The following is a 26494-nucleotide window of genomic DNA, read 5'->3' on the forward strand; positions in this document are numbered from 1 at the left end:
TTGTCCTCCAAACACGAAGAGTTGAGTTTTTACCAAAAAGTTATATTTTGGTTTCATCTGGCCATATGACATTCTCCCAATCTTCTTCTGGATCATCCAAATGCTCTCTAGCAAACTTCAGACGGGCCTGGACATGTACTGGCTTAAGCAGGGGGACACGTCTGGCACTGCAGGATTTGAGTCTCTGGTGGCGTAGTGTGTTACTGATGGTAGGCTTTGTTACTTTGGTCCCAGCTCTCTGCAGGTCATTCACTAGGTCCCTCCGTGTGGTTCTGGGATTTTTGCTCACCGTTCTTGTGATAATTTTGACCCCACGGGGTGAGATCTTGCGTGGAGCCCCAGATCGAGGGAGATTATCAGTGGTCTTGTATGTCTTCCATTTCCTAATATTTGCTCCCACAGTTGATTTCTTCAAACCAATCTGCTTACCTATTGCGGATTCAGTCTTCCCAGCCTGGTGCAGGTCTACAGTTTTGTTTCTGGTGTCCTTTGACAGCTCTTTGGTCTTGGCCATAGTGGAGTTTGGAGTGTGACTGTTTGAGGTTGTGGATAGGTGTCTTTTATACTGATAACAAGTTCAAACAGGTGCCATTAATACAGGTAACGAGTGGAGGACAGAGGAGCCTCTTAAAGAAGAAGTTACAGGTCTGTGAGAGCCAGAAAACTTGCTTGTTTGTAGGTGACCAAATTCTTATTTTCCATCATTTGCAAATAAATTCATAAAAAATCCTACAATGTGATTTTCTGGCTTTTATTTCCTCATTTTGTCTGTCATACAGGCCTCTCTCATCTTTTTAAGTGGGAGAACTTGCACAATTGGTGGCTGACTAAATACTTTTTTGCCCCACTGTATATTCGGAAGTGACTTTATGCAGCAGGTTAGGAGGGTTAGGGTTGGGTTAGGGTTAGCTAAGATGCTCTAGGAACTTGCTACAAAAAGTAACTTCCGGTCATATCAATACTTTATTTAGTCCCAACCAAATTTGAGGGCTGCTTTTGCTCCACACCCCCATCATCAGTACCATGGGGCAGATACAATATATACTGTGGCTACATCCTTCCCCCTTACATTTTTACAAAAAACTAATTTCGCTATAAAGGGGTATTAAAGTTTTTTTTTTAAATTGTTTACCTTATGTTGGGCATCATCTCCTAGCTACAAGGAAGTTTTGGAGGGTACTGTTGAAACACAACTTTGCTATTATCCAATCTATTACATTATCTATAATCTTGTTACAAAATCTTACCAGGCTCTCCTCTGTCCTGTTTCTCATCCTCTATGTAAACACAGCGTCAGACTACGATAAGAACTGAGGTTCTGATGGCAGGCAAACAGTACCCATCCATCCAGAAGTTTGCCTCATCCATCACCAACCAGCTGCTGCTGGGCTCCCTGCTGGAACACCTGTGCTTTGTCTATGAGAGGGACCCGACCCGCTCACATATGCTGTTCAAAGGTAAAGAGGATCGACTAAACTCCATCTCTCTGTTAGTAAAACATGAACATTCTCTGGTTGTTGTGTAGAGAGAGGTTAGAATAGGATTATTTTCAACTAAGTAACTCAGTAAACTCTGTTTTTGTCTGTGTTTTTGCCACCATTTTGCATCGCTGACTTCAGGAAATATATATTTTTTGTGTAAAAAGTCAAAAAAAATAACTTGTGAACAATAACAACACAGTGAATGACTTCCTTGTCTTTGCTGTCCTCTCCAGCCATTGGTCAGCATTTAGCAGCGAAGAACGTCCTCTCCCTATTAGCCATCAGTGAGGAGTTCAGCACAATCAGACTTCAATACAACAGAGGCTTCACTGAACTACTGCATTCTGTCAGCACCTCCATTTTTCCACAGGTAACACTTGATATGTCCATTTAGTGATAATGTAATGCGGGACATGCCTGGTCAGATTTCTTGTTTATCATTGATGTTCACTCACTGACCAGTTTTCTTTGCTGCTATTTCAGGGTCAAATGTTATTAAATACAGACACCCAGAGCCTTACGTTAAGGTAAGCTTAGTAACTTTGTTGAGGGAACAGGAGGCTGCTAAGGGGAGGACAGCTCATAATAATAGCTGGAGCAGATTGAATGGCATCAAACACATGGAAACCATGTGTTGGATGTACAGTACCAGTCAAAAGTTTAGACACAACTACTCATTCAAGGGTTTTTCTTTATTTTTACTATTTTCTACAATGTAGAATAATAGTGAAGACATCAAAACTATGAAATAACACATATGGAATCATGTAGTCACCAAAAAAGTGTTAAACAAATCCAAATATATTTTAGATTCTTCAAAGTAGCCACCCTTTGCCTTAATGACAGCTTTGCACACTCTTGGCATTCTCTCAACTAGCTTCACCTGGAATGATTTTCCAAAAGTCTAGAAGGAGTTCCCACATATGCTCAGCAATTGTTGGCTGCTTTTCCTTCACTCTGCTGTCCAACTCATCCCAAACCATCTCAGTTGGGTTGAGGTTGGGTGATTGTGGAGGCCAGGTCATCTGATGCAGCACTCCATCACTCTCCTTCTTGGTCAAATAGCCCTTACACAGCCCACAGCCTGGAGGTGTGTTGGGTCATTGTCCTGTTGGGAAAATAAATGATAGTCCCACTAAGCGCAAACCAGATGGGATGGCTTATCGCTGCAGAATGCTGTGGTAGCCATGCTGGTTAAGTGTGCCTTGAATTCAAAATAAATCACAGTGTCACCAGCAAAGCACCCCCACACCATCACACTTCCTCCTCCATGCTTCATGGTGGGAACCACACATGCAGAGCATCCGTTCACCTACTCTGCGTCTCACAAAGACACAGCGGTTGGAATTAAAAATGTGGACTTTTCACTGGTCTAATGTCCATTGCTCGTGTTTCTTGGCCCAATCAAGTCTCTTCTTCTTTTTGGTGACCTTTAGTATTGGTTTCTTTGCAGCATTTCAACAATGAAGGCAGTCTCCTTTGAACAGTTGATGTTGAGACGTCTCTTAATTGAACTCTGTGAAGCATTTATTTGGGCTGAAATCACTGAGGTGCAGTTAACTCTAATGAACTTATTCTCTGCAGCAGAGGTAATGCTGGGTCTTCATTTCCTGTGGCGGTCCTCATGAGAGCCAGTTTCCTCATGGCGCTTGATGGTTTTTGCAACTGCCTCATGAAGCTGGTTGAGAGAATGCCAAGAGTGTGCAAAGATGTCATCAAGGCAAAGGGTGGCTACTTTGAAGAATCTCAAATATATAATATATTTTGATTTGTTTAACACTGTTTTGGTTACTACATGATTCCATATGTGTTATTTCATAGTTTGATTGTCTTCACTATTATTCTACAATGTAGAAAAAAGTAAAAATAAAGAAAAACCCTTGAATGAGTAGGTGTGTCCAAACTTTTGACTGGTACTGTATTTGATACCGTTCCACTCCAGCCATTATCACGAGCTCGTCCTCCCCAATGAAGTTGCCACCAACCTCCTGCGGATGAGGGAAAATGTACCTAACACGATTGTGTTGTCTCACCTAGCTATCTTCAGACGAATGCATTAATTGTAAGTCGCTCTGGATAAGAGGGTCAGCTAAATGGCTGAAATATAAATAAACGTACTGCTGTGTACTTCGTGTTGTGAGAGGAATTTGAGGAGCTGTTTCTTTACTCGTTTTCTTCATCTCACCGTAGACCAAAAGAGGGTCTGTTCCAGGCACAGACGTCTCGCTACCTCAGTGAGTTTGAAGAGCTCTCTATACTTGGAAAAGGATCCTATGGCAAAGTCTTCAAGGTACGGAACTGTCGTGTCAAAATACAAAATCACACGTTAATAAAACCAACAGTGGAATAAATTCCCCCTTTTTAATGTTTTGTCATAGGTTAAAAACAAGCTGGATGGACAGAAGTATGCTGTGAAGAAAATTCTCATCAACAATGTTTCAAGGGAAGACTACATGAAGGTATTTCAAATGTATTGAGTTTTAATGTTCCAAAAATGCAGTATTCTTCAGTGAAGTATTAATGGACACAAGTGAATTTATCAGTCATTTAGTATTTTCCTGTATTTGTTTCAGGTTCTCAGAGAGGTGAAAGTGTTATCCAGTCTTGAGCACATCAATGTAGTAGGCTACCACACTGCCTGGATGGAGCATATCACACATGCTTTTACTAGTGAGTTCCGTTACGTCTTTCCTCTGGCATGTTCTAGTATAGAAATTCAAGTGATTTAGTTTATTCATAGCCAACCTCTCTTGTTTTTTCACATTTTACATTTGGTACAATTTCTTTATTTCAGAGCCTGCATCAATACTCTCTGCACTGGAAATGCATGTGCTGCCAGAACGGTACAATTATTATCTCATATAACTGAATTACAAGGCCAATTATTATTCAGTATCATATTAGAAACCTAAACTTGTTTTCCCCCAATCTCACAGCAGTGAGGAGAGTACAGAGTAGCAGCGGCTCCTCAAAAGTCTTCACGAGCCCAGATCAGTCAAAGGAGCCAGTGGCCATAGCTAAAGCACCAGTGAGCCTCCCAGTGAAAGAGGAGAAGAGCACGCAGGCGGTGGGTCCTAAAACCATGCGCCACGCCCGTTTCCCAGATGACCGTTTCCCAGATGACCATTTCCCCAATGTGTTGCTGGGACAGTGTGGCCAGACGAGGGACGGCTGCACTGTGGTCAGCTGGGATAGCTCGGCCCTGTCGGAGGATGACTTAGGAACCAGAAATGGGATAGATCTGAAAAACCACTCCTACATCGACATGGGGAGCGAGCAGTGGGACACGAAATTCCCCGCCAAGGAGGCATTGATACTGTGTAACCTATGTGTATATAATGGAGCTCCGTAGGAGCAGCACCTCTTATCCTGCTGTTTTAACAAAATCCTCTTACAACTCTGAACGTCTACAAATGTCCCGTGTATATATAGATCATGGGCAACTGGCGGGCCGCATTATTATGTCAGTCACTGATAGTCAGTCAATTAGCCCATGTCAGCAAAACATTTTTAGATTACCAAATTTGTTTAGCGGCCAGCTATCTAAACTTGTTATCATTGTTGAATTACCATCCGGGGGGCCCCCTATTGATTTTGTTAGTCAGTCTCACTCCGATATCATATTACAAACTGCAAACCCCTTTCTCCACCCTATGTCAACGTGTAGAATTGCATGAAATTTGCTATAAAATTGCTAAATCTTCTCTCCGCCCTATGGCAAAATGTGTACAAATGCACAAAATTACTCAGAAATTATTTTTTATTAAAACATTTAAAAAAAATCTCTGCTGTCGAGGGGGGCCACTAAGACGTTTGCTCACAATGTGGGGGGGGTATGGATGTGGGTACGCAGAACCGAGAGCAACTGCAGCCCCTCATGATGAGTTACGATTGTTTTGTGGCCCCCACCCCCATAAAAGTTGCCTGATATAGATGATTATTTTACAGATTTTTGGTTAAATTCTGATTGCACTGGACACTATTCTATAGCTTCCTCAGGTGCAGTTCCATTTCATGCTATATATCCAGATGCAGCTATGTGAACGCTCGCTCAAAGACTGGATTTTAGAGAGAACCACCAAACACACATCACAAAGTGAGCATACATGAACAGTACCAGTCAAAAGTTTGGACACACCTACTCATTCAAGGGTTTTTCTTTATTTTTACTATTTTCTACATTGTAGAATAATAGTGAAGACATCAAAACTATGAAATAACACATGGAATCATGTAGTAACTGAAAAAGTGTTAAACAAATCTAAATATATTTGAGATTCTTCAAAGTAGCCACCCTTTGCCTTGATGATGACAGCAAACTCTTGGCATTCTCTCAACCATCTTCAACTGGAATGCTTTTCCAAAAGTTTTGAAGGAGTTCCCACATATGCTGAGCACTTGTTGGCTGCTTTTCCTTAACTCTGCGGTCCAACTCATCCCAAACCATCTCAATTGGGTCGAGGTCGGGTGGAGGCCAGGTCATCTGATGCAGCACTCCATTACTCTCCTTCTTGGTCAAATAGCCCTTACAGCCTGGAGGTGTGTTGGGTCATTGTCCTGTTGAAAAACAAATGATAGTCCGACTAAGCGCAAACCAGATGGGATGGTGTATCATTGCAGAATGCTGTGGTAGTCATGCTGGCTAAATGTACCTTGAATTCTAAATAAATCACAGACAGTGTCACCAGCAAAGCACCACCAAACCTGGAATACAAAGCACCCACAGGCCACCGCCATGCTTCACGGTGGGAACCACACATGCGGAGATCATCCATTCACCTACCATGCGTCTCACAAAGACATGGCGGTTGGAACCAAAAATCGCAAATTTGGAATAATCAGACCAAAGGACAGATTTCCACTGGTCTAATGTCCATTTCTCGTGTTTCTTGGCCCAAGCAAGTGTCTTCTTATTGGTGTCCTTTAGTAGTGGTTTCTTTGCAGCAATTCGACCATGAAGGCCTGATTCACACAGTCCCCTCTGAACAGTTGATGTTGAGATGTCTGTTACTTGAAATCTGTGAAGCATTTATTTGGGCTGCAATTTCTGAGGCTGGTAACTCTAATGAACTTATCCTCTGCAGCAGAGGTAACTCTAGGTCTTCCTTTCCTGTGGCGGTCCTCATGAGAGCCAGTTTCATCATAGTGCTTTTAGCGACTGCATTTGAAGAAACTTTCAAAGTACTTGACATTTCCCAGATTGACTGACCTTCATGTCTTAAAGTAATGACGGACTGTCGTTTCTCTTTGCTTATTTGAGCTGTTCTTGCCATAATATGGACTTGGTCTTTTACCAAATAGGGCTATCTTCTGTATAACACCCCTACCATGTCACAACACAAGTGATTGGCTCAAATGCATTAAGATGGAAATAAATTCCACAAATTCACTTTTAACAAGGCACACCTGTTAATTGAAATTCCTTCCAGGTGACCTTATGAAGCTGGTTGAGAGAATGCCAAGAGTGTGCAAAGATGTCATCAAGGCAAAGGTTGGCCACTTTGAAGAATCTCAAATATAGAATATATTTTGATTTGTTTAACACTTTTTTGGTTACCACATTAATCTATATGTGCGATTTCATAGTTTTGATGTCTTCACTATTATTCTACAATGTAGAAAATAGTAAAAATAATGAAAAACCCTGTAATGAATAGATGTGTCCAAACTTTTCACTGGTACTGTAGGTAACTTGCACAATGAGATGCACCTCTTTGTGGCTTTGGTTTTTCATGCAACATTTATCACTGTTTTGATTAGGTTTACATTATGCAGAATTTGTTAATGAGTATGTTTTGTCTTTTGTTTTTCAGATCCTTATGGGGCTGTGGACACGAAACAAACCCTCAGCATTCTACATAAAATACTTAAAGGTGTAGAGTACATTCACTCTAGAGGAATCATGCATAGAGACTTGAAGGTATGTTCTTTGCAAGTGTATATTATTTAAATTCATAAGAAAAAGAAGTGCACCATCAAATAATAACAAAGGAGGTTTTGCCGCTCTCTGATGAGGTTGATCCCTTGTGAACCTCTCCATATCTCTGGAAGTTCATGGAATATGTTGAAGTAATGTGTGTTAAAATGTTAAAGTAACATGCTGTAGCCTTCATCTCCTTGGACAGGAGGAGTTAGACTCCTTGAGGCATGGTGAAGTCCTCCATATTGGGAAAGCGGGGGAACCGAGGTGGGATGTCATCACCCTCCTTAACAAACATGACATCACATGCGTTTTCCCAATGGTTAAACACAAAGTCATGCACCCTGTCTGGCAGAACCTGCTTCAGGCATTCTCTACCATGACTCTTCCAATAGCGTTGGTAGATGTGGATCTTACATATGTCCATGAGGCTCCTAGGCTGCTGGCACAGGTTCAGTAGCTGGTCCCGCTGGTCAAAGTACTCTGGGAGCATTAAAGAGCTGGGCAGGTGGCCATCTCTGTTGCTGATGGTCAGGGGGTAGGTCATGGTGAGGAGCTTCCACAGCAGAGAGGTGTGCCTCAGGTTGAGCTTCTGATCCAGGTACAGGAAGAGGCAGTTTTCCCCTGCGGTGGTCAGCTGGTTGATGTCCGCTCCATACTTCAGGAGGAGCGCCACCACGGCCTCGTGGCCCCCGTTACAGGCCTCGTGCAGGGCCGTCCGCCCGGCATGGTTCACTGTGTTCGGGTCAGCCCCCTGATCCAGCAGCTCAATGATACAGCCCAGGTCCACTCCCAGGGCCTTCACTGGCTTGTTGGCCGCCGCCAGGGCAGCCAGGTGGAGGGGGCTGTTACCCGACTTACTCATCACCTTCAAAGCAAACTATATTTAAAATGTGCACTTCTAAACATCAGTATGCTTTCACCAGAAACATTCCTCAAAGCTTGACAGCAGGAGTTGAAAATGGGTTACGTAAAACACAAATAACAAAGAAACTAAAAACCTTGTTGACGTCGGCCCCAAGCTTGATCAGGCTGGCTGTCATCTCTGTATTGAGGATCCCGGCAGCCATATGCAGTGGCATCATCCCAAAGTGGTCGATGGTGTTGATTTTGGCACCGTGGCTCGCCAGGATGCTGATAGCGGGCAGGGCTCCGTAGCGAACGGCCAGGTGAAGCGCGGTGTGGCGGCCGTCACTGTCCACCTAGAATTTTGTATTTGTATTTACTATGGATCCCCACTAGCTCTTCCTGGGGTCCGACAAAATTAAGGCAACTATACAATTTTAAAAAACATTACAAAACATTCATTACAGAATTCACAACACTAAGTGCATGCCCTCAGCCCCATACTCCTCTACCACATATTGTGTGTGTGTGTGTGTGTGTGTGTGTGTGTGTGTGTGTGTGTGTGTGTGTGTGTGTGTGTGTGTGTGTGTGTGTGTGTGTGTGTGTGTGTGTGTGTATGCATGTGTCTGTGCCTATGTTTATGTTGCTTCCCATTCTCCACTCTTCCATAAGGTGTATTTTTTTATCTGTTTAAAAAAAAAATCTGATTCTACTGCTTGCATCAGTTACCTGATGTGGAATACAGTTCCATGTAGTCATGGCTCTATGTAGTAATGTGCGCTTCCCATAGTCTGTTCTGGATTTGGGACTGTGAAGAGACCCCTGGTGGAATGTCTTGTGGGGTATGCATGGGTGTCTGAGCTGTGTGCTAATAGTTTAAACAGACAGCTCGTGCATTCAGCATGTCAATACCTCTCACAAATACCAGTAGAGATGAAGTAAATCTCTCCTCCACTTTGAGTTAGGAGAGATTGACATGCATATTATTAATGTTTTCTCTCTGTGTACATCCAAGGGCCAGCTGTGCTGCCCTGTTCTGAGCCAATTGTCATTTTCCTAAATCCCTCTTTGTGGCACCTGACCACACAACTGAACAGTAGTCAAGATGTGACAAAACTAGAGCCTATAGGACCTGTCTTGTTCATAGTGGTGTTAAGAAGGTAGAACAGTGCTTTATTATGGACAGACTTCTTCCCATTTTAGCTACTGTTGTATCAATGTTTTGATCATGACAGTTTATAATCCAGGGTTAATCCAAGCAGTTTAGTCACCTCAATTTCCACATTATTTATTACAAGATGTAGTTGAGGTTTAGGGTTTAGTGAATGATTTATCCCAAATACAATGCTTTTAGTTTTTGAAATATTTAAGACTAATTTATTCCTTGCCACCCATTCTGAAACTGCAGCTCTTTGTTAAGTGTTGCAGTCATTTCAGTTGCTGTAGTAGCTGACGTGTATAGTGTTGAGTCATCAGTATACATAGACGCACTGGCTTTACTCAAAGCCAGTGGCATGTCATTTAGTAAAGATTGAAAAAAGTAAGGGGCCTAGACAGCTGTCCTGGGGAATTCCTAACAGAAATGCAATAATGTGTCCTTGAACAAAGGGGGGTCAAAATCAAAAGTAACAGTCAGTATCTGGTGTGGCCACCAGCTGCATTAAGTACCGCAGTGCATCTCCTCTTCATAGACTGCACCAGATTTGCCAGTTCTTGCTATTAGATGTTACCAAACTCTTCCACCAAGGCACCTGCAAGTTCCCGGACATTTCTGGGGGGAATGGCCCTATCCTTCACCCTCCGATCCAACAGGTTCCAGATGTGCTCAATGGGATTGAGATCCGAGCTCTTCGCTGGCCATGGCAGAACACTGACATTCCTGTCTTGCCGGAAATCACGCACAGAACGAGCAGTATGGCTGGTGGCATTGTCATGCTGGAGGGTCATGTCAGGATGAGCCTGCAGGAAGGGTACCACATGAGGGAGGGGGATGTCTTCCCTGTAATACACAGCGTAGAGATTGCCTGCAATGACAACAAGCTCAGTCCGATGATGCTGTGACACACCGCCCCAGACCATGACGGACCCTCCACCTCCAAATCGTTCCCACTCCAGAGTACAGGCCTCGGTGTAACGCTCATTCCTTCGATGATAAACGCGAATCCGACCATCACCCTTGGTGAGACAAAACCGTGACTCGTCAGTGAAGAGCACTTTTTGCCTGTCCTGTCTGGTCCAGAGACGGTGGGTTTGCGCCCATGAGCGACGTTGTGGCCGGTGATGTCTTGTGAGGACCTGCCTTACAACAGGCCTACAAGCCCTCAGTCCAGCCTCTCTTAGCCAATTGCAGACAGTCTGAGCACTGATGGAGGGATTGTGTGTTCCTGGTATAACACGGGCAGTTGTTGTTGCCATCACACCTGCGGGAAGGGTACAGGAGGTTCAGATGTACCGATCCTGTGCAGGTGTTTGTTGCACGTGGTCTGCCACTGCGAGGACGATCAGCTGTCCGTCCTGTCTCCCTGTAGCACAGTCTTAGGCGTCTCACAGTACGGACATTACAATTTATTTTCCTGGCCACATCTGCAGTCCTCATGCCTCCTTGCAGCATGCCTAAGGCACATTCACACAGATGAGCAGGTACCCTGGGCATCTTTCTTTTGCTGTTTTTCAGTTAGTAGAAAGGCCTCTTTTTTGTCCTAGGTTTTCATAACTGTGACCTTAATTACTACCGTCTGTAAGCTGTTAGTGTCTTAATGATTGTTCCACAGGTGCTTGGTCATTAATTGTTTATGCTTCATTGATCAAGCATGGGAAACAGTGTTTAAACCCGAAACAATGAAGATCTGTGAAGTTATTTAGATTTTTACGAATTATCTTTGAAAGACAGTGTCCTGAAAAAGGGACGTTTCTTTTTTTGCTGAGTTTATTTGGCAATATCAGTCGTTTTTGTAATGAATGAGCCATCTGATTCAATGAATGATGAAGCTGAGTTTGCCATTTTTTCCAAAATTTCATTTAAGGTGCTCCAAAGCTTGGATCAAAATGTGGCTTAGGTGGTGGGCGTGGCAAGGGTGTGGCCATGGCCAATGATGAGGTCGCCAGCCGGAAATTTAGGAGGCCCTCCGGTTGACCGCAGTGACACAATTTTTCTGTTTTAAAGCTATTTTCCTGCAATTCTACACATTTGGCCATGGCTTATGGGCATTTCCATCTAAAAGGACCCATTGGGTGTCAAATGATAGCTGAGTCTATATAGTTTTGGGAAATGGAAAAACGTTCTTCAACCATTTTCCATCTTAAAAATGTTCCATTTTCCATTTTAAAAATTAGGCATAATTAAAAGCTTTGATTTCTGGATAAAAAGATGGAAAATGGATCTTAGAAAACATCTACCAGAAAAAGCCTTGAAAGTTATCAAAAATACATCAAAATACAAAAATGTTGTCCTAAAGAAGACCCCTGACAACTAATATCAACACTTTATATTTAGTCTTGGAGAAATTGTTTACCTTCTGTAAGTTTAAGAAATATTGCCTTGCAATTCCGTTACCAAAAACCCACATATCTTTAGGATATTTTCTCATTTCTCTCCCTCATGAGGGAGGATAATGTAAACAAAAGTAACAAGGAATGGTAGACCTACCAATTAGTTAAAGTGATTTTACTGAAACCAATTTTGTTTATGAATTATTAAGTGATCCACACTCGTAATTCCATTACGTAATTGGTAATGGACATACCCCAAAAATCTGTAACGGATTAACTGCAACTGAATTGGCTACAATGGGAAATCATAACAGTCACAAACCACAGTTGGGTCACATGCTTTTACAGTCCTCCCTTTCAGTGGCATACTGTTATGTTCAGCGGACTACTCTTGTCTTTGTCTTTCTGCTGGTATAACCAAGAATGTTAAAACAGTCTATCTGGACAACCCCTCTCTTCTCTCTCTCTCTGCTTATCTCTCACTGTCCACTTAATGTCACCTGTCCCAGCTCTTACTGACACCTACTCATGAGCCCCCTCTCTTTCTGTAATTATGTTACTGTAATTCCGTTTCCGGGTGTAAATCCACTTCACTTAGTGTAGTTAAATAACCAAAATACATTTTTTTCAAACTGTCATAGCTGACACCCTATTCTTTCAGCAGACATTTTTGAATCTTTATTCAGAGCAGATATTTAAGAATTTTTGGAAAATGAAAATGTTGTTGCTTGAATACTTGAAGGCGATTTTAAAGTAATTCTGCACAGTTATTCCACCAATTTAGTTTTTGTGAACTAAGTGCATAGAGTCAAAGCGTAATTCTGTTACAGTGGAATTGCCCTTATGCTATCTGAGTGATTCAAACATTATAACAAAATCAATGGGGGCCCTATGCCATGACAAAAATACTCCTTAATGTATAATTTTTTTAAATTTGAGATTCTTCCCGACTGTCTAGCTATTATTTGGGTGATTGTTAGTTCTCAAAGGATATCTTATTAAAAATATGTAGGTACATTACCTTTACCTCTACATACTTCATCTGGTTTTAGTAATTTTAAGTTTACACTGAAAAACGTTTTTCAGTTTTTCCATCCCCAAAAACATTTTTTCTTTACTTCCCTAAACTTTTCTATGCAGAAAAACCCCTGTTCATGACTTCTGGTTTAATTCCAATCGGCTGCGTTTAGGCAGCCCAATTCTGATATACTTTTTTACTAACTAACTGGTATTTTGACAAATCTGAATAAGATCTGATGTGAAAACATCTAATGTGATTGGTCAAAAGACCCGTTAGTGGAAACAAATATCAGAATTGGGCTGCTTGTGTAAACGCAGCCCTTTAAGCACAGACCTTGGCTCAGCTTAAACCCTTGGGTGGAAATACAAAACGGACAATAAGATCAGCATCTCTACAGGAAACTTTATCATGCTTTGTGTTTACCCTTGATAATTGGGTTAGTATATGCATACATTTTTCAACATAGGGATGGAACAATTTTAGATGAAATTTTCAATTAACCAATCAATCAATTACCTCTGCGTTGATGTTGACTCCGTGGTTGCAGAGCACCCTGAGGCAGGCCTCGGCCCGGTGCTGCATGGACATCATGGACATCTCAAACTTGGTGCGTGGCTTGGGCCAGGAGGCCAGGATGGTGGGCCAGTGGGTGATCACCAGGTGCAGGGCATTGCGCCCTCGCTGGTCCCTGAAGGTTGCAAGGAGGACATGGGAGAAATGGTCTTGTCAGAATGGTTTTGTTTTGCTGGTGGTGATTTATTTTTTCACATAAAGGAGATTACAGAGACTTGTGGTGCCACTTCCAAATACTGGCATTACTCATAGAGCTTTTTTCATGTTTTAGGACATTTTGAATGGTTATGCTGAAGTTTAGGGGTGTAACTCAATAATCTAATGTTGCTTAGTTATACAGAGCAACATTATCATTTGAAAGCTCTAATATGGTCTTCCCTTTTCAGTGTATGACCCAAACCAGTGGAACCTGTTCATATAGGGATACCTGATCTCCGGGTCTGCCCCGGCAGAGAGAAGGCTCTCAAGGCTCTTCACTCTCCTGTAAGATGCAGCCAGGTGGAGGGGGAGAATTGCTAAGCCCTGTAGGCAATGAGCGAGAGAGAACTTGTTTAAAGACTTAGAAAAACATGTTAGGAATGCTAAATGTTTGTTACCGAACGGGCTGGGGGACACCTGGAGGTCAGAGCCCCCAGATAGCATATTAACACGTCATACGCATGGCAAAATGTGTAGAATTGCAGGAAATTAGCTTTAAAACTACACAATTTTCTCTCCGCCTCATGGCAAAATGTGTACAATTACAGGAAATTTGCTTAAAAACTGAACAATTTTCTCTCATTGTCATGGCAAAATGTGAAAAATAGCACGAGATAAGCTATAAAACAGCACATTTCTATCTCTGTCCCATGGAAAAATGTGTACAATTGCAGAAAATGTGCTTTTAAAACAGCAAAAGTATCTCTCAGCTTCATGCAAAAATGTGTAGAATAGCATAAAACGTACAATTTTTCTCTCTGCCTCATAGTAAAATGTGTTGGATTGCATGAAGTTTGCTGTTTCCTAACTTGCTATGTATTATATTTTATGTATGTTGTATGCAAAATAGATTTTTGCGATGGATATTTGAACGAGAGGAATATCTGGGCCCCAAATCTGTATTCTCCAGCAGGTGGCTGGTTTTTTTGTACTTTTTTTTTTTTTTTTTTCTCACAAAGCGAGGAGTTTTTGTATGGAGGTCAATGAGTGTCGAATTTGGTTAACAAAAAATTGCCAGGATGGCTTATTTGATCGAATATAAATTTCGTAATGCGTAACTTGTTACGAGTGTAGATAGATATAAGTAGGCCACTTGACATCCTGGCAACATTTAGAAAACACTTTATGTCGGTGTTGTGCCTGAGATACACGCGTATCTGCCCTCTCATTGGCTAGAATGGCCCCACTTGAGTATTTAGTCAGTATAATGGATAATCTGTGAGTAAACTAAATAACATGGCTATTACGCATGCTCAATAGTTTTGGAGGTCTGGGAGTTTTTGGTTAATAACTCCAGATTGCATGAACTCTTTTGTACCATACCGTTAGAGAATACCATGTCTGAAGTTTTTATTGTGGGTTTTACCTTTGAAAGGATTTCATGAAGAAGTCCCGTTGTTCTTAAATCGATGTAAAAGTTGGACCCCCGTTTTTGGGTAAAATCGTTAATACGCGCCAGGTCTTCTATCAAGATCGCATCATATAATTCAGCATCTGAAAAGTTGACGTTCGTATCCATACCCCATAGCTAGAAGATCAAGGTCCTACTCAAGTGTACGTTCGCTTTGCTCTACATTATTGAAAACTTACACGTTTTAAGGCTCTTTGTAAATGTCAGTTATCGTGAAATGCTGGTTATCAGCCTCAACATTAGCATCTGATCAAACAGTAAATTACAGCGCTGTACTCTGTCAGTGCTCTGATGTTTTTTCTCAAGAAGGCAGTAATAAGCACGTTTGGAAACGTCATCATTCTGCATCGCTGGTGACAGCTGTCGATATGATAGTGCCTCACCTATGGCCGAAAATAACCTGTATGTAATATTACGCGTAGGCATATCCTACCTGAGTTATTTCATGATAATAATAATAAGGACTCTATTTGTAAAAAACAACAACAACAACAAAAACAACGCATAGACGCTCCATGTATTCTTACTCCAACTGATAGTTAGTTATTCCCTGTGAACGATTTATAACTTTTTGAGGGGCCTATATATTTAGGCTAGCGAAAATGGCATGTTTTTCAACACTTAACGTTACCTGTCTTTGAAGTGTAGAAAAAACAGTACAGTATTTCCAAATCTGAACAGGCTCATTGACAGGGTGAGATCTTAAAAGCTTGATAATACTAGACACATCTCCTTTGACTATTGCTTCGTGAATTTTAAACTGCAAATGATCAAATTCACCGGGGACTCCATCGCTGAATCTGATTTTCTTATTAAGCTGAAGTTTATAATGCATGCAATAGGGACTAAGGCATGGTTTGTTACTAATATTACCCATTTTAAATAAAAAATTAAAGTTAAAACATATACTAAAGCAATAACGTGGCCTAGAGGTAATGACAAAATAGAATTACGCATTGTATAAAATAATCCCTGTTTTAGAATCTCCTGTAGCATTATGACCTCACAGACAACATAAAAATGGGATATTATGTGAATATTTTACATTTTGTATGATTTTGATTTACAGCCCAGGAATATTTTCCTGAGTGGACATAACTGCCATGTGAGCATTGGAGACTGGACTGGCTTGCAGGGATAAAATGATGGATGACAAGGAAAAACCACCCTCCACCTCACAGAACACTGGTGAAAAACTGAATTCATCTATTTTTCTAATCTGTCTCTATCACCACAAGCTCAATGGTTGTTACATTATATATGTAAACAGTTAACATTGTACGCTTTTGTCCATGTGTAGTTCTTGAAATCACCAGAAGATGGTGGTATGGGTTTGTGTAACTAAATCCCTTTTACGGCATAGCACTGATCTTGACCCACACATTTCCCCTGGCTAGCTCTGGTCCTGTGCATGTTCTTGATATGCTTGTAATCTTTCTGCAGGTTCCTCTCACACCGCTGGAGTGGGGACATTTATTTACGCAGCACCTGAACAACTGGAGGGTTCCCACTATGATTCAAATGTGAGTCATCTCCATAATGTCAGAAATATATACACTACTGTTCAAAAGTTTGGGGTCACTTAGAAATGTCCTTGTTTTTGAAAGGCAAGCTAATTTTTTGTCCATTAAAATAACATCAATTGATCAGAAATATAGTGTAGACATTCTTAATGTTGTAAATTACTATTGTAGCAGGAAACGGCTGATTTTTAATGGGATATCTACATAGGCGTACAGAGGCCCATTATCAGCAACCATCACTCCTGTGTTCCAATGGCACGTTGTGTTAGCTAATCCAAGTTTATAATTTTAAAAGGCTAATTGATGATTAGAAAAACCTTTTGCAATTATGTTAGCACAGCTGAAAACTGTTGTTCTGACTAAAGACTCACTAAACTGGCCTTTAGACTAGTTGAGTATCTGGAGCATCAGCATTTGCTGGTTCGATTACAGGCTCAGAATAGCCAGAAACAAAGAGCTTTCTATTGAAACTCGTCAGTCTACTCTTGTTCTGAGAAATGAAGGCTATTCCATGCGAGAAATTGCCAAGAAACTGAAGATCTCATACAACACTGTGTACTACTCCCTTCACAGAACAGCACAAACTTGCTCTAACCAGAATAGAAAGAGGAGCGTGAGGCCCCCGGTGCACAACTGAGCAAGAGGACAAGTACAGTGGGGCAAAAAAGTATTTAGTCAGCCACCGATTGTGCAAGTTCTAAACAAAATTAGGAAAAAAAATACATAAAATCACATTGTAGGAGTTTTAATGAATTTATTTGCAAATTATGGTGGAAAATAAGTATTTGGTCAATAACAAAAGTTTATCTCAATACTTTGTTATATACCCTTTGTTGGCAATGACAGAGGTCAAACGTTTTCTGTAAGTCTTCACAACGTTTTCACACACTGTTTCTGGTATTTTGGCCCATTCCTCCATGCAGATCTCCTCTAGAGCAGTGATGTTTTGGGGCTGTTGCTGGGCAACACAGACTTTCAACTCCCTCCAAAGATTTTCTATGGGGCTGAGATCTGGAGACTGGCTAGGCCACTCCAGGACCTAGAAATGCTTCTTACGAAGCCACTCCTTCGTTGCCCGGGCAGTGTGTTTGGTATCATTGTCATAATGAAAGACCCAGCCACGTTTCATCTTCAATGCCCTTGCTGATGGTAGGCTTTGTTACTTTGGTCCCAGCTCTCTGCAGGTCATTCACTAGGTCCCCCCGTGTGGTTCTGGGATTTTTGCTCATCGTTATTGTGATCATTTTGACCCCACGGGGTGAGATCTTGCGTGGAGCCCCAGATCGAGGGAGATTATCAGTGGTCTTGTATGTCTTCCATTTCCTAATAATTGCTCCCACAGTTGATTTCTTCAAACCAAGCTGCTTACCTATTGCTGATTCAGTCTTAACCAGCCTGGTGCAGGTCTACAATTTTGTTTCTGGTGTCCTTTGACAGCTCTTTGGTCTTGGCCATAGTGGAGTTTGGAGTGTGACTGTTTGAGGTTGTGGACAGGTGTCTTTTATACTGATAACAAGTTCAAACAGGTTCCATTAATACAGGTAACAAGTGGAGGACAAAGGTGCCTCTTAAAGAAGAAGTTACAGGTCTGTGAGAGTCAGAAATCTTGCTTGTTTGTAGGTGACCAAATACTTATTTTCCACCATAATTTGCAAATAAATTCATTAAAAATCCTACAATGTGATTTTCTGGATTTCTTTCTCTCATTTTGTCTGTCATAGTTGAAGTGTACCTATGATGACAATTACAGGCCTCTCTCATCTTTTTAAGTGGGGGAACTTGCACAATTGGTGGCTGACTAAATACTTTTTTGCCCCACTGTACATTAGAGTGTCTAGTTTGAGAAACAGATGCCTCACAAGTCCTCAACTGGTAGCTTCATTAAATAGTACCCACAAAACACCAGTCTCAACGTCAACCGTTAAGAGGCAACTCCGGGATGCTGGCCACCAGCTGCATTAAGTACTGCAGTGCATCTCCTCCTCATGGACTGCACCAGATTTGCCAGTTATTGCTGTGAGATGTAACCCACTCTTCCACCAAGGCACCTGCAAGTTCCCTGACATTTCTGGGGGGAATGGCCCTAGCCCTCACCCTCCGATCCAACAGGACCCAGATGTGCTCAATGGGATTGAGATCCGGGCTCTTCACTGGCCATGGCAGAACACTGACATTCCTTGAGGGAAATCAGTCTTGCAGGAAATCACACACAGAACGAGCAAGCGATGCGAGCAGTATGGCTGGTGGCATTGTCATGCTGGACGGTCATGTCAAGATGAGCCTGCAGGAAGGGTACCACAGGAGGATGTCTTCCCTGTAATGCACAGCGTTGAGATTGCCTGCAATGACAACAAGCTCAGTCCGATGATGCTGTGACACACCACCCCAGACCATGACGGACCCTCCACCTCGAAATCAATCCCACTCCAGAGTACAGGCCTCGGTGTAATGCTCATTCCTTCGACGATAAACACAAATCCGACCATCACCCCTGGTGAGACAAAACCGCGACTCGTCAGTGAAGAGCACTTTTTGCCAGTCCTGTCTGGTCCAGCGACGGTGGGTTTGACGTTGTTGCCGGTGATGGCTTGTGAGGACCTGCCTTACAACAGGCCTACAGCCCTCAGTCCAGCCTCTCTCAGCCTAGTGCGGACAGTCTGAGCACTGATAGAGGGATTGTGCGTTCCTGGTGTAACTCGGGCAGTTGTTGTTACCATCCTGTACCTGTCCCGCAGGTGTGATGTTCGGATGTACCGATCCAGTGCAGGTGTTGTTGCACGGGGTCTGCCACTGCGAGGAAGATTAGTTGTCCGTCCTGTCTCCCTGTAGCTCTGTCTTAGGCGTCTCACAGTACGGACATTGCAATTTATTGCCCTGGCCACATCTGCAGTCCTCATGCCTCCTTGCAGCATGCCTAAGGCACATTCACGCAGATGAGCAGGGACCCTGGGCATCTTTCTTTTGGTGTTTTTCAGAGTCAGTAGAAAGGCCTCTTTAGTGTCCTTTGTTTTCATAACTGTGACCTTAATTGCCTACCGTCTGTAAGCTGTTAGTGTCTTAACGACCGTTCCACAGGTGCATGTTCATTAATTGTTTATGCTTCATTGAACAAGCTTGGAAAACAGTGTTTAAACCCTTTACTATGTGGTTTCTACTGTAAAAGGGACGTTTCTTTTTTTGCTGAGTTTATATACAGTGCCTTGCGAAAGTATTCGGCCCCCTTGAACTTTGCGATCTTTTGCCACATTTCAGGCTTCAAACATAAAGATATAAAACTGTATTTTTTGTGAAGAATCAACAACAAGTGGGACACAATCATGAAGTGGAACGACATTTATTGGATATTTCAAACTTTTTTAACAAATCAAAAACGGAAAAATTGGGCGTGCAAAATTATTCAGCCCCTTTACTTTCAGTGCAGCAAACTCTCTCCAGAAGTTCAGTGAGGATCTCTGAATGATCCAATGTTGACCTAAATGACTAATGATGATAAATACAATCCACCTGTGTGTAATCAAGTCTCCGTATAAATGCACCTGCACTGTGATAGTCTCAGAGGTCCGTTAAAAGCGCAGAGAGCATCATGAAGAACAAGGAACACACCAGGCAGGTCCGAGATACTGTTGTGAAGAAGTTTAAAGCCGGATTTGGATACAAAAAGATTTCCCAAGCTTTAAACATCCCAAGGAGCACTGTGCAAGCGATAATATTGAAATGGAAGGAGTATCAGACTACTGCAAATCTACCAAGACTTGGCCGTCCCTCTAAACTTTCAGCTCATACAAGGAGAAGACTGATCAGAGATGCAGCCAAGAGGCCCATGATCACTCTGGATGAACTGCAGAGATCTATAGCTGAGGTGGGAGACTCTGTCCATAGGACAACAATCAGTCGTATATTGCACAAATCTGGCCTTTATGGAAGAGTGGCAAGAAGAAAGCCATTTCTTAAAGATATCCATAAAAAGTGTTGTTTAAAGTTTGCCACAAGCCACCTGGGAGACACACCAAACATGTGGAAGAGGGTGCTCTGGTCAGATGAAACCAAAATTGAACTTTTTGGCAACAATGCAAAATGTTATGTTTGGCGTAAAAGCAACACAGCTCATCACCCTGAACACACCATCCCCACTGTCAAACATGGTGGTGGCAGCATCATGGTTTGGGCCTGCTTTTCTTCAGCAGGGACAGGGAAGATGGTTAAAATTGATGGGAAGATGGATGGAGCCAAATACGGACCATTCTGGAAGAAGACCTGATGGAGTCTGCAAAAGACCTGAGACTGGGACGGAGATTTGTCTTCCAACAAGACAATGATCCAAAACATAAAGCAAAATCTACAATGGAATGGTTCAAAAATAAACATATCCAGGTGTTAGAATGGCCAAGTCAAAGTCCAGACCTGAATCCAATCGAGAATCTGTGGAAAGAACTGAAAACTGCTGTTCACAAATGCTCTCCATCCAACCTCACTGAGCTCGAGCTGTTTTGCAAGGAGGAATGGGAAAAAATGTCAGTCTCTCGATGTGCAAAACTGATAGAGACATACCCCAAGCGACTTACAGCTGTAATCGCAGCAAAAGGTGGCGCTACAAAGTATTAACTTAAGGGGGCTGAATAATTTTGCACGCCCAATTTTTCAGTTTTTGATTTGTTAAAAAAGTTTGAAATATCCAATAAATGTCGTTCCACTTCATGATTGTGTCCCACTTGTTGTTGATTCTTCACAAAAAAATACAGTTTTATATCTTTATGTTTGAAGCCTGAAATGTGGCAAAAGGTCGCAAAGTTCAAGGGGGCCGAATACTTTCGCAAGGCATTGTATATATATATATTTCTTATTATTATGATATTTATATATTTTTTGTCATGTTATTTTTTGTATTTAACTAGACAAGTCAGTTAAGAACAAATTATTATTTACAATGATGGCCTACCCTGGCCAAACTCGGACAACGCTGGTCCATTTGTGCGCCGCACTATGGGACTCCCAATCATGGCCAGATGGAATACAGCCTGGATTCCAACCAGGGTCTGTAGTGATGCCTTTAGCACTGAGATGCAGTGCCTTAGACCGCTGCGATACTCGGGAGCCCTAAAGATAACAGCACACAGGGCAAGACGGTATTGACAACAATGCATCACGCGAAGTAGCCACAACTGTCAGTGTCCATGATTGAGTCTTTGAATGAAGAGATAAAACGGTCCAGTTTGAGTGTTTTTTTGCAGCTCGTTCCAGTCGCTAGCTGCAGAGACCTTTTAACAGAATGTGACTGGCAGAACAGGTGTTGTATGAGGAGGATGAGGGCTGCATTAGATATCTCAGATAGAGGGGAGTATAAATAAGCATCAACCAGTGGGTCTTGCGACGGGTATACAGAGATGACCCGTTTACAGAGGAGTAGAGAGTACAGTGATGTGTCCTGCAAGGAGCATTGGTGGCAAATCTGATGGCCGAATGATAAAGACCATCTAGCCGCTCGAGAGACACACAAAAATGACTGGGCACAATCAGTGTGACTTTTCTACATAAAACAAACTTTTATTGAATTGTAATGATGATAATATAACATTTTTATTTATAAAGTAATTGATACACAGTAAATCTAAATATTTGTATCACTATGTCTTTTCTTCTCCAATGCAGTCAGACATGTACAGTATAGGAGTGGTGGCCCAGGAGCTGTTCCAGCCCTTTGGGACAGAGATGGAGTGTGTTGAGACGCTAGGGGACCTCCGTGAGGGGAAGGTCCCAGACTCCTTCTCCCAGCACTGGCCTGTCCTGGCCAAGTACATCACACTGCTGACCAGCAGAGACCCCACTCTAAGACCCAGCGCCACACAGCTGCTGCAGAGCGAGCTGTTCAGCAGCAAAGACATGGTATGGATGACTAGGCTGGCTGGGAATGAGACTGATTGTTTAAAGTTTTATTAGTCGTATGTACAGGATACACATAGTATACACCATTGAATGAAATGGTTACTTGCAGGTTCCCTCTTGACAATGCAACAACAATAAGAAATAATAAAAGATAAGAATACAAACATCAAGTAAACGGCTCAGTAGAATAGAATAAACATTTTAGCATAAGTACTGAACAACAATATGTGAGAATTTAAAATATTTTTCTGAGTTACAGTTTATATAAGGAAATCAGTCAATTGAAATAGTTTTATTTGGCCTGGGCCTGCCTGAGAGGGCATAGGCCCATCCACTTGGGAGCCAGTCCCAGCCAATCAGAATACGTTTTTCCCACAAAACAGCTTTACTACAGAGAGAAATACTCATCCGCAAAAGATGAGATGGCATTGGGTTGAGCTGATTGCCATTCCAGAATGACTGCAGTGGCTACTGCTAGCTAGCATGAGGACGAAAGGGACAGTTTTCTGGGAAAACTAGCAGTGTTTCAATCTTCTCAATGTATCAGTTTGGATTAAGGTAAAATTTGGAGTACAGTGGCATTTTCCGACCAATATCTCGAGCCGGCTCCACTGTGTCTTAATCTAACAATGATGGAGTTCAGATCCTGGTGTAACTCAGTGTAAAAAAAGCATGATGGTCATTTGGAATCTTGTGGCTAAGATATAAACTTTCTCTGAGACGGTTGGTAGCAGTCCTCATGCCCCAATACTGTCTGCCCAACCGTTAGGGATTGAACAGCTCATGACTGGGGTGTATGTGTTTGTTGTACTTGTTGAATTTCTGCTTGCCATAATATTTTACACTGCTATTGTAAAAGCTCAAACACATATGATCCAAATGCTAGTAGCATCGCTTGGCTATAATGGTTTGATCTGTGTCACTTTCAGCCACATGTTTAATCTGGTGCCACCTACTGACAGTAAATATCAGGAGAAGAGTGTTACACATTGGAGATGTTTGATCTGTGATACCAATGTCCCTCTTCTCCTTACAGGTTATCCATGGCTTGCAGACAAGGGTTAAGAGCAGGAATATGAGATAGTTCAACTCAGGAGACAGATCAGTCAGCTACAAACTCAGAGCATGTAGCAAGCATCCCATTCCACGGACAGGACCTGACGTCAACCATCTCTGCCCTTCTTCAAACCTGTTATATTCGACCCCTTTACCTTACCATATGTGAATAATTTGGTGCAAATGGTTGAATGTGTGTGGTCTCTCTGCCTGGATGTAACAAAGTTAAAATTGTAGAATAAATCATTTAATTTACACTTATCTGAGAGTCTGCAGACATAGTCAAGATTCATTTACATATTTTGTGGTTGTGATTAACATACTCATATGATGAAGGTAATCAAGCCAATAAGACTGGGTTGTTTGTTTGACCACCCTTTAATTTGAGGTAATTAAGACACTCACTCCTGTTAATTATTGTTATGCATGCCTCAGTCATGAATCATCTGGGAGTAGTTGTAGAAGCTTTGCTTTCGAAGTAAACAGGCATAGCACACACACCTACGGATTGAAAACGAACCAAATATAATGTATGTATACAAACTCCCCATCAGCTGTGTTTAAAAATATATAGTATAAAGACAAGTCGAGCACGGTATTCACGACACAAAGGTCAGACGTGTACGTGCTTTCTACGACTCATATGAACACGTTCCACACGGAGCCTAAGCGAATCAAGAGTTGCCTTTCTTCGGTAGTACCCGGATTTGCCCGTGGGGAAAATAGCTACGTCATTGTTCACCGACGGACTACCCCGCTTGAAATAAGAAATGGACCTACACGAATAATACATTTGTGAAAAATTACAGGTAAGGGTATTTCTGTTGTATTAAATACTGAACATTTTAGTTATATATTCGAAGAATTCTAAACAATTTAACCTATTGGGTTTTGCTGTAGTTGGCTTACACCGGGCGGCTCACTGAGTGTCATGTCGGAGGCAAGCGTTCAACCACCAGTGAATTTTAAATCTCGAGCCCCTCCTTTTAGAACGTAGTTAGCTTAGCAGCTACATTGCTAGCCATATTTCCCGTTTAGCTAAACCTGTGAAGGCTAAAATGTTTCGGCGTTCTTGTCTCCAGGTTAATCACGGAACCGTATATAAACACCACATGTATTGTTTTACAACTGAAAAGGCCAGCTAGCTAGCATTGTAACTAGTCACTAGCACAATGCTCATCGCCGTAGCATGTTTCGGCAGTATTAACTACGTTTCACCGTTACCATGGCGTTTGTGGTTACCATGCACTCACACCTCCGATTTAGACGGTCTTTGCTTGTTAATAAGAAATACATTGTTTACTTTCCGAACACTTGTTTACAAAAACACGGTAAGAAAGTTTAAAATTATTTTCGGATCTCCTTTTGAATTGCGTGTTAGAGGCCTATCTCGTTAAAGCCTCAACCAGCCAGACTGCCAGGCAGAGGTGGGAGGGAACAGTTGTCGTAAACGTGCGTGTGTAAAAAGTCATTCCTTTAATGGCTGGTTAGCTAGGTAACATTATTTGTTTGAAACTGCCACTTAAATCCAACGAATACTACTTTTATTTAAGTGTTTAATCGATAATGTGTTTTTGTGTGATTTTAATAATCTGGGGAATTTGCGTCTCTAATTGGTAGTACTATTTTAGCTAGCTATTAGCTTTCTATGTGGTAATGTTAGTTAGCTTCTTGCACAGGCAGCTGGCTATGCGGATGGTGATGCTTGAAATGCTGGTTGAATCATAGGGACCTCCAGAGAAAGCCAATGTATTAGCTAATTGAATAGCTAAGTCTCCGCTCTTCTGATTTGGTTGACGTTAGTGGGATCCTTGGGATGTACTCCAAACCTTAACCGTAAAGCTGCATTATATAACTTTTGGGTCTACTCCACCAAATGTACATAGAAGTGTTAGTAATAGCTCTGTCATTCTCATTGAAAACAAGTTTAAGAAGCGGTTCGATCTTTTCTGTGCGCTATTTCTATGCTTCCCTTAAGTTTCGTTTTTGCCTCTTTTACTTTTGTACACAAGTTTCAGCAGAAAATATTTCTACGCTGTTTAAATAGTACAATTATTCTCGACACCCCTCAAACAGAACTCTGGACCTCAAAGCTTTTCAGTTGTTGCCCTCTAATCAGGGACTGATTTAGACCTGGAACACCAGGTGTGTGCAGTTCATTTAAAGGTAGAACAGAACCAGTAGGCTCTGGACCTCGTAGGGTAAGAGTTGAATACCCCTGCTCTACATTGCCTCATTTCAGTTTGTGTTAAAACAAGCAAACTTGCAACCAGGAATTGGCTGTGCGTTTCTGCACATTGCAGCTTTAAGCCGTATCCCAATAATGGACTAAAGGAGCCTAAAATACTCCTTGGCTTTCAAGGACCTTACTGGTGGACTAAACTCCACTCCGTGGTAAAGGAAGTTTATGATGAACTTCACCAATTGCGTGGAGATGAGACCAGGGCCCGTATTCACAAAGCATCTCCGAAAAGGTCCTAGGAAGCCTGTTAAAAGCTATTTTTCAACACAAAAAAAAAACTCCCAGCTCAGAGGAGGTTTTAGGATCATGTTAAGACACTGCCCATACAGTCTGTGATCCTGGCATAAAAATCAACTCATGAAAGTTTCTCGGCTGGTAATCACAACAGTTTGAGGTACCGCAAAGGAAAAATAGTTATGACGCTCATTGACATTGTTGAAAATAATGGGGAATAACAAATCGCGAATGCATTGCTAGCTGTGCATGCTTCAGACAACCACAGTGAATGTGGATGTCAAATGTTGCAATGGTAAAATATTTGATATCATTTTCACCTGACATGATCACTTTGCCTACTGTTAAAAATCACTCCTCCGTTTCTTGGTTGCTAAAATTCTAATAGTTAGCCTAATTTCAGTTTGTGACAAAACAAGCAAGTATAGTTTAGAGAAACAATGTACCATCTAAACAGCTGTGAAATATATTTTGCATAACCAAAAATATTGTGTTTGGAGCTGGTGTACAAAAGGGAAATATTTAAACAACATGGAAGCACAGAAACCGCGCACATAGAACACATCTACCACTTCTTAGACTAGCTTTCAATGAGAATGACAGATTTATACCACATTTTT

General features: G+C 41.8%; 3 protein-coding genes and 1 pseudogene across 5 annotated transcripts in view; 2 read left to right on the forward strand and 2 right to left on the reverse strand.

Moving 5' to 3' along the window:
• The window catches only part of LOC118936387 (eukaryotic translation initiation factor 2-alpha kinase 1-like), a 27829-nt pseudogene extending 4239 nt beyond the window's left edge, over window positions 1-23590 (forward strand). Inside the window, exons 2-15 of the transcript XR_016489453.1 lie at window positions 1292-1457; window positions 1715-1851; window positions 1965-2008; window positions 3672-3771; window positions 3860-3940; window positions 4055-4151; window positions 4276-4324; window positions 4418-4788; window positions 5481-5577; window positions 7295-7401; window positions 16009-16127; window positions 16383-16462; window positions 22109-22342; window positions 23379-23590. The product of XR_016489453.1 is annotated as a eukaryotic translation initiation factor 2-alpha kinase 1-like (transcript). The remainder of the gene's footprint in view (window positions 1-1291; window positions 1458-1714; window positions 1852-1964; window positions 2009-3671; window positions 3772-3859; window positions 3941-4054; window positions 4152-4275; window positions 4325-4417; window positions 4789-5480; window positions 5578-7294; window positions 7402-16008; window positions 16128-16382; window positions 16463-22108; window positions 22343-23378) is intronic.
• On the reverse strand, window positions 7403-8266 carry LOC149974530 (ankyrin repeat domain-containing protein 61-like). The gene has a single exon (XM_090212798.1). It carries the CDS (start codon window positions 8264-8266, stop codon window positions 7613-7615), a length of 654 nt encoding a protein of 217 aa, XP_090068924.1. The 3' UTR covers window positions 7403-7612.
• LOC149974531 (ankyrin repeat domain-containing protein 61-like) lies at window positions 8337-15136 on the reverse strand. The gene is made up of 4 exons (XM_090213210.1): window positions 14895-15136; window positions 13758-13852; window positions 13274-13445; window positions 8337-8603 (listed from the first exon to the last, which is right to left on the reverse strand). Exons 1-4 carry the CDS (start codon window positions 15045-15047, stop codon window positions 8337-8339), a joined length of 687 nt encoding a protein of 228 aa, XP_090069336.1. The 5' UTR covers window positions 15048-15136.
• Window positions 23591-23831: 241 nt separating the features above from the next.
• Window positions 23832-26494, forward strand: part of LOC149974532 (ubiquitin carboxyl-terminal hydrolase 42-like) — a 34404-nt gene continuing 31741 nt past the window's right edge. The window contains exon 1 of one of the 2 annotated variants that reach the window (XM_090212799.1): window positions 23832-24207. The gene's annotated coding sequence lies outside the window, so the exon portion shown is untranslated. The remainder of the gene's footprint in view (window positions 24208-26494) is intronic. The other variant, XM_090212800.1, reaches the window with a different exon arrangement.

This window comes from Oncorhynchus mykiss, chromosome 20 (assembly GCF_057628025.1).
Source record: "Oncorhynchus mykiss isolate SJ-2025 chromosome 20, ASM5762802v1, whole genome shotgun sequence".
NCBI classification, from domain to species: Eukaryota; Metazoa; Chordata; class Actinopteri; order Salmoniformes; family Salmonidae; genus Oncorhynchus; species Oncorhynchus mykiss.